Genomic DNA, 12,404 nt, shown 5'->3' with positions numbered 1-12,404 from the left:
ACTGTCAACTGTCAAACCCTCGAATTCCAACATTTATGGCGTAAAGGAGGTTAATATACACGAGAATAGAAAACTAAGTAATTGTAGCAAAACCGATAATATGGCAAAGTTTGATCTAACTCCGAAAATGGGCCAATATTTGGATAGGCACTTAGTCTTTCCTTTATTGGAGTTTTTATCAGCTAAAGGGGTAAGTTTGTTGAGGTTATCTCGGAAATACAACATATTTATCATATTTCTGTTTAGATCTACAATGAAACCGAACTATTGAAGGCCAAACTAGACATTTTGAGTAAAACAAATATGATTGATTATGCTATCGACATAAGGAAGCAGTTGTTTCCAGATGAGGAAGTTCCAGAAGACTTGAAACAGAGACGTATTCACGTTGTTGCTCAATTACAGGAGCTTCAACAAGAAGTCGAACCTATCATTCAAATAATGGCTGATGAAGAAGTTATGAAAAATATGGAAAATATGAGAGATTCTAAAACTCTCATCAACTTCCTGTCCAAGGATTACAAGGTATAAAATGTTCATTATCTAGAATAATGTGATATAAAATAATTGCTTTCTTTCCAGTTCGAAATTGACATGATTGATAGTCTTCACAAATTAGCTAAGTATCGTTATGAATGTGGTAACTATTCAGTATCAACATCATATTTGTATTTCTGTATGCTTGTTCTGCCTCAAAATGACAAAAACTACCTGAGTGCTTTATGGGGCAAATTTGCGTCTGAAATTCTTTATCAGAATTGGGATTCTGCTCTGGAAGATCTCAATAAGCTACGAGAATACATAGATTCCAGCCCCAACCAGTTTGGAGGAAACAGCTTACAGCTCTTGCAACAGAGAACTTGGTTAATACATTGGTCCCTCTTTGTATTCTTCAACCACGCCATGGGGAGGGAACTTATTATAGAAATGTTCCTGTATAGGCCACATTATCTCAATGCCATTCAGACAATGTGCCCTCACATCTTGAGATACTTGGCAACTGCTGTAATAATCAACCGTGGGAGGAGATCTGCCCTGAAAGATCTGGTTAAAGTTATCCAGCAAGAAAGTTACACATATCGGTAAGCTATTTTGTATCCTGTATTTGATATTCTTTAGACTTTGTTTCGGGATAGTATTCTCGTATTTATTTGTTTCAAGATATATTACAAAAAAATGATTTTTCAAGAACAGAAATGGTGATTGATGAATAAGTCTAAAAAAATATATACAAATTTGGAAAAACTACAAAAACTAACACATTTTTAAATACTAGAGGCTACATATGTAAAAGTTGAACAACACCTCGATACGTGTTTTGATCACCAAGTGATCATCTTCAAGAGGAAGATTAAAACTAATCATACTGATGCTAGCATCAAAAAATTTATTTCTATTGTTCTTATTACTAAAGAACACATAATCAAATACCAGAATATTTCAGAGCTAAGACAAAAGTTGAACTTCAATAAAAATTGTTTAGGCATACATAATCTTTAATTTTAATCATTTGTTTAATTTGTTATATATTATTTGTTTCAAATGTTCACATGCCTATTTTTATCCATATAAGTTACTCATTAGACACTAAAACTGTTCATATATTTAATTGTTTTGACATATTTTCCTTGTGAAAGAACAAATAAAAATCATTCTCTTCCATTTTTACAATTTCATGTTCATCAAGTATTTGATAGACAGACATTAAGCAGTTGAAGATTTTGAGAAAAAATGAATTAATAGTGGCTTGTGATGCACTGTTTGGAACCTTTGGTGTAGTAATTAGTAATGAATATTACTGGAGTTTTTTCCCAACACCAAACTATTATATTAACACCTCGACACGTGTTTTGATCACCAAGTGATCATCTTCAAAAGGAAGATCAAACTAATCATACTTACAAAGCTATCCTTATTTATACCATACAGGTATACCATACATAGATTAAATTAATTTTACAATTTGCCTTATCTACTTGCCTTAAATTAATTTTACAATTTGTCCTTATGTAATAGTCAAGTAAATGTAATAATTGAAATATTCTAAGCTATATAAAATTAATTTCACATATTGCCTTATCTACTACTCTTAAATTAATTTTACAATGTGTCCTTATGCAATAGTAAGGTGAATCTAATGATTGAAATATTATAATCTATATAAAGTTAGTTTCACAATATTGCCCTGGCTAATTAATTTTACAATGTGTCCTTATGTAATATTGTGAAATTAACTTTATATAGCTTATAATATTTCATTAGATTCACCTAACTATTACATAAGGACACATTGTAAAATTAATTTAAGACTAGGCAATATGTGAAACTAATTTTATATAGCTTTGAATATTTCAGTTATTAGATTTACTTGACTATTACATAAGGACACATTGTAAAATTAATTTAAGACACTCAAGACGCAGGTACCTAGAACAGGTAGATACCTGTATCTGCGTATGGCATAAAAAAGGATAGCTTTGTAAGTATGATTAGTTTGATCTTTCTCTTGAAAATGATCACTTGGTGATCGAAACACGTGTCGAGGTGTTGAAATAACGGTTTGGTGTTGGGAAAGAAATCCAGTAGCAATTAATAGTGGCTTGGCTTGATGTTACACTGGTTAAAAAGATTAGAATTGATAATAATTGTATATCAAAATGAAATTTCATTAAATTATAGAATACAATGTTATTCAATATATTTAATTGCATCAATCATATGCACTACAAAACGTTGTGGTTCTGCTCCGTAGATGTTTTCAAATTGTTTACTATTTTGCAAGATATCTTCATTGGTTGAATTTTTCAAAATAATATTGATTGTCTATGTAAATTCAACATTTCAGTGAATACTGCGATGAATGGTTTCCTGTAAAATGGTAACATTGCTGATCTTGACCACATAGCAAACTAGTGTCACTCAGACAGTATGCTTATAAATGTCAACAAATGCCACTGATGCAATAAACCAATCATTATCGATTATCATATTAACAGTGTAGTCTTAAACTATATCCATCCAACAAAGTAACCCAAACAAAGATAGATGCTTGATCATCACACATATTGCATCTATTGAGTGAAATAAGCCTCCTCACATTGGCGAATCGGATTTAACTGCAATCACCTGGCAGAATTCATGTTACGGTGTCAGAGTGGTCAGTTACGTATTGACGCCTGTAGTGTGTAGATATAAGGTATTTTAAAATTTAAAATAGTCCTATGCCCAGCTGAATATAACAAAAAATAAATCTCGGTCGTTCCTCAATGTGGCTCTGTACAAGCAGCCTTGTCTGGGAGATCATGTGCACCAGGCACCGTAGATTTTACCAATCTTTTTATAACATGTTCCAAAGCTAAAACTATGGATAACACAGCTGTATATCCCGTTTCCAAAGACTTGCAAATGCTTATGAATAATTAGATATTTTCAGTCTCTCAATACCCGAGTTCAAAACTAGTCTTATCCTGCACTTTGTCCCATAAATATTTTGGCTTTCTTTTTTAGTGTTTCCCGAATGTGCAATCAATTTTTTTATTTTTTCATGCCTAACTTAATCAAATTGCTAATGTGCAAATCCTACTATTTTATCTTATCACTTGTGAAATGTATAACCAGATATCTGTTTTATCATCTCAAAATTATTGCTATATTTGTTATCTCTTTCTGATTATCACAATCTGTAATTATTTATATTCTGCAATGGGCTTGTTCCATTGAATAATAGAAAAAATGTGAATGCTGTAAAATTCCTGTTGACCGAAATGAAGAGGGACAGCCATTTTCATTATTTTTTTCTAAATTGGGGATAACTGTGAATAAATGAAATTTTTGAGTCCATAATCATTTTATTTCAGCGATCCGATAACAGAGTTTTTGGAACATTTATATGTGAACTTTGATTTCGATGGTGCCAGGCAGAAACTACACGAATGTCAAACAGTCTTACTCAACGATTTCTTCCTCATATCCTGCCTAGACGAGTTCGTGGAGAATGCCCGTCTCATGATTTTTGAAACATTCTGTAGAATCCACGAGTGTATCAGCATCAGCATGTTGGCAGAAAAGCTGAACATGAATCCAGATGAAGCTGAATGTTGGATTGTGAATTTGATCAGAAATGCTAGGTTGGATGCCAAGATAGATTCCAAATTGGGTCATGTAGTAATGGGAGCGCAACCACTTTCTCCATACCAACAACTCATTGAAAAAATTGATTCTTTGTCAGTGAGATCAGAGACATTATGTGGACTCATTGAAAGAAAACTAAGAGCGAAAACAGATGTAAGTGTAAGTGGTAAATCCAAAGAAATCTTTTAAGCATAAATAAACTCTCATTTCAACACTTTCAGCAGGAATGTATTCGAATATTCGTAGAAACTCTTATTTTATATGGAGTAGGTCAATTTTTTTATTTGTACAATTTTCAAAGTTCATATTGGCCTCTTTGTGGGATAGAAGCATTCTAATACCCTACTGAAAGTTCATTCTTAGTTTTCTAAGTTATTAGCTAATATTAATGACTTTTTTTTTATTTTGCAGATACGTTGGGGAAATCAGGAATTTTAGGTTCATGAATACTATATTCCTTTCTTTATTATTCTTTCCAATATAATAAAGTGATTTTCACTAACACGTTTATTATTTAACATCCAAACTATTTTTATATTGACTGAATAATAAACTGAGTCAGTAAACAATTTTGAAGAAAACGTATTTATCAAACCTTTATTCTGCGATTTTCACAAAACAGTTTACAAAACCGCAGAATGCTTTTTTTTTTCACTACAGTTCACTTATAAAAGTAATACTGGAATCTCTGGCATTGGAAATCCAAAAGGTGCTCGATTTTGGAGCTACAGTTCAGTATCAAACATGCCTGAAGAAGCCACTGTATTTACGTGCAGTGTTTGATAAGTTATTTTGTGAAAGATCTCACATATGAAATGTTAGATATGTTCAAGATGGGTTTTCAACAAGTGTCCGCCTGTTTCACCACATAATTCTGAAGCAATTCAAAATTGATTATTTTAATAACAAATTTCCAATTAATATAGACTGACTTATGCCATCATATACAGTGTGTAACAACGAAAACTTAACAGAGCCGTTTTTGAATATAAAAAGTAGATTTTTAAAAATAGCTCGGACACGTCGATTTCTAATTAAAGAGGGACACCTTTCAGACTAATCAGATTTTTTGTAGTACGCACCCCTCGGAGGGGTGCGTCCGACGACCTTTATTTAGATAGGGAAAGTAGGTCGAGTAGCACCTTGTTTTAAAGGTCTTTCGAAAACCTTCACAACTCTGTTAAAAGAAAATTTTTGTAACGATTAGTTTTCGAGATAATTTGAAGTTAAAATTGCCATGTTAATAATACATTAGACAGACCACTCGGTAACTTGTATGCCTAAATAAATTTTTTTTCGAGCAGTTATCAGTTTTTTGTTAAATAACATCCCTTTTTTAAAATCAATACTCACTCCTCTTCTTCCAGTTTTCATTAGTATATCGTTTGATGTTTTTGTTTAAACGGGTCGTGTATTGTTATTTGTTTAAAAATGCCTTACACTACTGCTGAAAGAGTTTCAGTTATTGCTTTATTTTTTGGCAACGACCAAAATGCTAATAGAACATCAATTTTATTCAACAAGCAAAACCCTGGTAAACACCTAAGTTGAAATCACGTTCTGGATTTGGTCACAAAATTCAGGGAGACAGGTTCGGTTTTAAATAAGAAAAGAAATGTTCAGAGAAGGGTAGTGAATGACGATAATGCGATTGGAGTGATTGGTCAAGTCATCGCCAATCCCAGGTTAAGTACCAGAGGTATAACCTTCTACATATATAATCTCATAGAAACAGATTTGGTAGTGTTTAAGATGAGGTGGTTAAGTTGACACCATTCTGAGAATTTTTCAATCGCACAATTAATTTTTGGGAAAGAAAGTTTTTGGCTTTCTACTACTCCATCTCGATACAAAAAGATGAGGCAAAGAAAGGAAGGAAGTAATCAGTTTGAAAATAAGTAACTCTATACATGGATGTGTAGATCATGCAAAGAAGTAACTTTCAGACACAAACTGAAAGAAAGTCCTCCTGAAACAGCTACTTTCATATCAACATTGAATTACACGAGAGAAAAAATATTTCGAAACAAATACTTCTATATGAACACTGAATTATACATAAGATACTTTTCTCTACTCAGTTTGTATTTCAAACATTTGTTGTGGAATAAGAATCAGATATCATTCACATGAGTTCTACTTTGAATGAATGGTAATAAATTGTACTCACATGGAACACTGTCATCCTCACTGGTATACACCGATGTTTCGCCTTAAGACACTTGCCCTAAGGCTCTTCAGTACCAAATTGGATAACATTATAGAAAATTCTGTATAGAAGTATTTGTTTCGAAAGATTTTTTCTTTCAGTTTGTGTCTGAAAGTTACTTCTTTGCATGATCTACACATCCATGTATAGAGTTACTTATTTTCAAATTGATTACTTCCTTTCTTTGGAAGATTCTCTCATCCTTTTTTTTTGTATCAGATGGAGTAGTAGAAAGCCAAAAACTTTCCCAAAAATTAATCACTCCTAAAAATATAACCCCTTCAATTCAAATCAATATTGTGAGTGATGATGAAATCTTCAAGCAAGTCAAACCCAGTGAATAGAGACCTTACATTAAGATGGGCAAATTTGAGGCTCCTTGTCATAGATTAGTAAAAAAATAAATAGGAAAAAGTTGAAGTAATATCTTCAGATGATGTGGTGCTGCAGGTTTTTCCGGGTTTTCCTGCAGCTGAAAAAGCAAATGCGCCACTGGAATCAATGAAGTCGCCCCGGAACGCCAATTAATTTTTATTGTTGTATTTATTTCATTTTTAATGTCATATCAAATTATTACATATAAATTAAATCTAATATCTATAAAAGTGACGTAGTACTTATCAGTGAATATTATGGGAACGGGTTTTCATAGCTTTTTCAGTATGTTTGGTGGGAACTTTCTACTTTCTTGGTTGGTCCTGCTGATGTCGGTGTGGACTCTGAATGATGTAGCTTCTTTGGCGGTAATATAGACAATAGTGGCTTTTTTATAGGAGACTGAGGTGATCGAATGAGTTGTTGAGTTGGGGTTGAAGGAACGCTATTCGGCTTCGGAGATTTGTTTCCTTGGGTCTCTTCAAGATGATGAAGGTCACTCGGAGAATATTGCGATGAACCCACAATCAATCTATTACCTCTAATGTATGCGTTGGAGTTTCCTTTATGCTGATCAAGATGTTTTTTCAGTACCTTAAAGTCTTTTCCGTTGTTTCAGTGTCAGATCGTGAGCAATCCTAATACTTTTGTTCCTTTGAGGTTTTTCAATTCGAGAAAAACTTTTTTCTTAGATAGGAAAGAAATTAATTCAACCTTAACTGGAGAATTATCGACCTTTCCTAGGCAATATACGTTATTGATGTCTTGTTCAGAGATATCGACCCTAAGTAAATTATTTAGCTCACTGCAGATGAATTCAACAGTGACTTCAGAGCATTTTCTATTCAGTCCAAAAATAATGATATGATTAGTTCTAATATTTTTTCAAGGGTCTCGACTCTATTCTTCAAAAATTTATTTTCAGTTTCCAATGAAACAATTCTATCACGCATTTCTTCGATTTTGAGCAAAAGTCTTGTTTCACTGGCAGCTATCACTTTTTTGAGCTCATCTGTGTTTTTATTCAATTGCTCGAGTATAATATGAACTGCAGTATCATCCATTCCCAGAAATTTTGAATTGGATTATTAATATTGTGGGATCACCTTAAGTGGAATGTATATATCCGTTTTTACCTTTTGTTTTTCTCGCTATCAGATTACCTACTTTTTCTGGAGATTCAACTATGCCGTCCGAAATATTCCATGCAGGTTATGAACGGGTTATGTTGTTCAAATAAAAGAATTTTTTCAAATTCATGAAGTTATTCTCATATATGATGTATGGATGTATTTACTTACTCGATGTAGAACTTTTCACGAATTTTAACTGGCACTATGACCGATTATAAGCGATTTGCTGGGAGTCACATGGATACACGATCTACCGATCTACAAAAAGTTACTATGATGAATTTTAGGCACCACTAAGATGCTTATGTCTTTATGTGGTGACACCATGTTATATTTTTTCTTGTGGAACGCTCTATGTTCAATTGCATTTATAATATATACTTAAAACAATAAAATACAATGTAAGAATAAAGTAACATTGAAAGATACAAATTATGATGAATCCTAAAAAATTGTATGCTTTTTATTGTAATCATTAAATTACATTTAAAAAGTTTAAATTTTTTTCCTCAGAACTTTTTCTAAATATTTAACTTCTACTTTAGCAAAATTCTGTCTCTATTTTTTACATCTTTTTGTTTGAACGTGATATTTTCTTGTCTAGCGTTGTTTTTTACAATTACTCATATCAGTTCTATGGGGTTTAAATCCGGATGGTATGAAGGTAAGTATACAGAGCTTTCAGAAACTGTTCAAATCTAGAAAAACAAAATAACTAGGAAACTTTCAAGAAATTGAGAAATGATGTTGTCAATGTGTTGAAAAGAAAAAAAGATCAATATTATTTTGAAAAAATTGATCGGTATAGAAACAACTCTAAACAAATGTGGAAAACTCTCAAAAAACTAGTTAAAGGAGATGACATTGACTTTCCAAATTGTATTCAGTTTGAGAAAACTGGTGAACTTATATTACTAAAAGATGTTATTGAAATATCAGATAACTTCAACAGTTATTTTGTTGAAAGCATAAATGAAATTGTGGCGAGCATTGACTATTCAGAGTCATGGTGCAATAAAAACTTCAATTTATACAAAACTTTCACAGAATTCAGATTGCTTTCGTTAAATGACCTACGTAAAATTATAATTTCCTTGGATAATAAGTGCAGTATACATGAAATCCTCAACTTCAAAATATTCAAACAAGTTTTTGAGACTATCGGTCACGTTATATTGCACCTTATCAAAACCTCTCTTGAAACTGGCGACATACCAGAAAGATTGAAAAGTAGTACTATTGTTCCTATACCCAAAATTCCTCATACTATTAAATGTAAAGAATTCAGGCCAATCAACACTTTACCTCCGATTGAGAAGGTACTTGAAACAGCAGTATATAACCAACTAATAGAATATGTGGAAAAAACGACATTTTAATCAACAATCAATCGGGTTTTCGCAAATTGCATTCGTGTGAGTCATCAGTGCAACTATCTCTAAACAAATTTAAATCTGAGCTGGATAATAATAAGTTTGTTGTAGTCGTGTTCCTTGACCTCAAAAGAGCATTTGAGACCATTGATAGGTCTATACTACTAGCCAAATTGAATATATATGGAATTGAGGGCAAAGTGTATAATTGGTTATCTAATTACTTGACCAACAGAAAACAACGGGCAAGAGTTAAAGACATGTTCTCTTGTGAAATTGACAATTACGTTGGAGTTCCCCAGGGTAGTGTTCTGGGACCCCTTCTATTCATACTATATTTAAACGACATGCCATTGTTTGTCGACTGTGAATTTATGAACTTTTTTGCTGATGATACTCTATTGGCATGTAGCGATGTGAACCTAACGATGGCTATACAAAAAATGAATAATACTCTAGCAAGTGTCAACAAGTATTTAAAAATTAATAAACTCAAGCTGAATGTGATGAAAACTAAAGCGATGATAATCACCACCAAGTTTAAATACAGCCAAATAGACTCTAAAACTATTAATCTCAACATTGATGATGACAAAATTGAAATAGTGAATTCAACTAAATATCTGGGATTCCAGATAGATAACACTCTATCGTTTGATGAACATTTTGAGTATATTCATAAAAAAATTTCAAAGAAATTATTCTTTTTTTCTAGAATTGCCAATAATCTTTCAACGGAGTCAAGTATCACAGTTTACAAGTCAATTGTTCAGCCACACTTCGACTATTGTTCCTCTATCCTATATCTATTCAATCAGAATAAATTGTCTCAACTCCAAAAACTTCAGAATCGTGGTATGAGAATCATTTTGAAGTGCCGTAGAGATACTCCTATCACTATTATGCTCAATGTTTTAAATTGGCAATCCATTTCCCAAAGACTGCTATACTTCACAATGATCTTCGTATACAAAATATTGAACAATTTAGGACCATCTTATTTCAATCAGTATATTGACTTTCATCACGATATTCACCACCACTTCACTCGAAATAATAATAACTTATATATTAACAGAACAAAAAACAAAAATACTATGAACTCATTGTTTTTCAAGGGTTTTGATTGGTTCAACAAATTACTTAATGCAATTAAAAATAGCCCATCTCTGAACATGTTCAAAAATGAACTGAAGAAATTTGTTTTAAATGTACAAATAGGATATATATTATGTCTTTGTTACCTGTAGCTGTAATTTGTATAATTCCATTCATCTAATGTTCATTATATATTTCAAATAATTATGTAATTTATCTTTCTACATATTGCATTGAAATTTTTCGAATGTATAATGTTGCTGTTTTTGTAGTAGGTAATGTCTTTAAAAATATTTTATTGAACTTATGTTTGTCATACATTTAAGTCATTTCTATATGTAACACATACCTTTTTTTTATTTCTACCATTCTAGTTGATTTGTATATTATTAGGATATCCTATTTAAATAAAGATCTATCTATCTAAACAATCGGTTTTGAACAAATCAATTTTTACGATTTATTTTCTCAAATACTACCAAAAAACCAAAAACAACCATGTATCACCAAACACAAAAATAAAAAAATATTGAAGCATTTGGTTTCAAACTAGTAAGATTAAAGTGCCATTCAATCATATAATTTGTCCTTGAATCGCTATTAGATGGTGGATTTATTTGTACAGAATGACAGGAGGCATTATCACAGACAATTACCTATAGATTTCCTTATAAAATTTGGAATCCGTTTTTTCCGTAAACATATTTGCCATATACCTGAATCACTGTAAAATTATTAACATAAATCTTTACATTTTACAGTTTCATTTACCTGAAGGTAACGATCATCGCCCTTTTTACCAAGAATTGAAGTATCTCTTTGTATATTCAGGTAAACATGCATAGTATTAAATTAAAGGTGAATCTATGGTATCACAAAATACGATAGGATTTCATACACTTTGAAAATTAAGAACTGGCTGAATATGAGCGATTGAAGGTTCCTTCATTCTGCTTGGTTCTTCTACAAATTTTTAAAATATCCAAAAGCTTTCCTATTATTACAATAACATTTCGTAATTGAATAGAACTGGCCGATACTTGATGAAAATCCATATTAAAAAACTAATGAATACAGTTTATTGTTTCACTATAAAGGGGTTTACAAAAACCACGACACGTGCAATCAATAGCTTCCTCAAGCATAACAGTTATGCTTGAGGAAGCTATTATAGCGATAAACGTGTCGCGGTTTTTGTAAAACCCTTTATAGTGAAAATCATACAATAAACTGTATTCATTAGTTTTTTTATAAAATTTCGCTCTGATGTACGTAATATTAACATTAGACAAAAAAGTTCACTCACGTTTCACGCACAATTTTACAGGATATCATTTTCTTCATCACATTGCCAAATGTATGAAAAAAAACACCACCACAACTCTCGTTATCGACTTTCCGGACGCGTGTCATCTGACTTCTCGATAAGTAGTAAGTTCTATTTTTATTTCTTTTAATAATACAAAATTTTTTCGCCCTTCATCTTCAGTATGATCTGAGAATTATTAATTTATCATTATATGTTTAAAACAATATTTATTTATTTTTCCTTAACTAGTCTTTATCTCCAATTTGATCTGAAATTTATTAATTTAGTGATAGCAATGTTCATATTTCTTATAACATTAGTGCATTCAAAAATAATCAATGCTTTTTTTGTGTTTGTTCTGACTTTACATTTAGTAGTCTGTATTGGGTTAGGTGGAAGAACAGATAGCAGTATATGCCAATTGGGTTACCACAATATAATACTGAATCTTGTTCATTTACTCATTTAGTTTTCATGAAAATTAATAATGACCTTTATCATTATTATTTCTTGGCGATGGAGAGGGGAGCAATGCTAGGAAACTCTTTTTGCTGCAGGGTATTTTCGGGGCCACTACAGAAATATTTTCTGTAGCAGGGGCCCCCAGCAAAAATGATTGTTTGTGATATTATCAGGGGATTGTTACTTATTTAATTAATGATATTTCGAAGGAATCAACATTTAATGTTCTCCTAAATTAGTCATACAGCCAATAACTAAGTCACACTGATAGAAATATAGTAAAAATCAACACAATTGATAGTCTAGCCCTTTTG

At 31.7% G+C, this 12,404-nt stretch overlaps 1 protein-coding gene across 2 annotated transcripts; it reads left to right on the top strand.

Moving 5' to 3' along the window:
* Positions 1-4,633, top strand: eIF3e (eukaryotic translation initiation factor 3 subunit e). Of its 2 annotated transcripts, none has more exons than XM_023163224.2 (5): positions 1-190; positions 247-525; positions 583-1,082; positions 3,858-4,284; positions 4,543-4,633. In XM_023163224.2, exons 1-5 carry the CDS (start codon positions 101-103, stop codon positions 4,567-4,569), a joined length of 1,323 nt encoding a protein of 440 aa, XP_023018992.1. In that variant the 5' UTR covers positions 1-100; the 3' UTR covers positions 4,570-4,633. The 2 variants fall into 2 exon arrangements, with proteins under 2 accessions (XP_023018992.1, XP_023018991.1); XM_023163223.2 differs by having other exon boundaries at positions 3,858-4,290.
* Positions 4,634-12,404: the final 7,771 nt, after the last annotated feature.

Source organism: Leptinotarsa decemlineata, unplaced genomic scaffold (assembly GCF_025532065.1).
Source record: "Leptinotarsa decemlineata unplaced genomic scaffold, Ldec_3_MD MMD2_tig00026328_RagTag_RagTag, whole genome shotgun sequence".
Taxonomy (NCBI): domain Eukaryota; kingdom Metazoa; phylum Arthropoda; class Insecta; order Coleoptera; family Chrysomelidae; genus Leptinotarsa; species Leptinotarsa decemlineata.
The sequence above is the reverse complement of the archived record's forward strand: the minus strand, read 5'-3'. Positions and strand labels throughout refer to the sequence as shown.

What these genes read in the sequence shown, in the direction of transcription:
- eIF3e (XM_023163223.2), top strand. Translation starts at nt 101, where the DNA reads ATGGCAAAGTTTGATCTAACTCCGAAAATGGGCCAATATTTGGATAGG. An exon ending in CAAGAAAGTTACACATATCG is followed by an intron (nt 1,083 to 3,857) that starts GTAAGCTATTTT and finishes ATTTTATTTCAG; the next exon opens with CGATCCGATAACAGAGTTTT. An exon ending in GAGCGAAAACAGATGTAAGT is followed by an intron (nt 4,291 to 4,542) that starts GTAAGTGGTAAA and finishes TTTATTTTGCAG; the next exon opens with ATACGTTGGGGAAATCAGGA.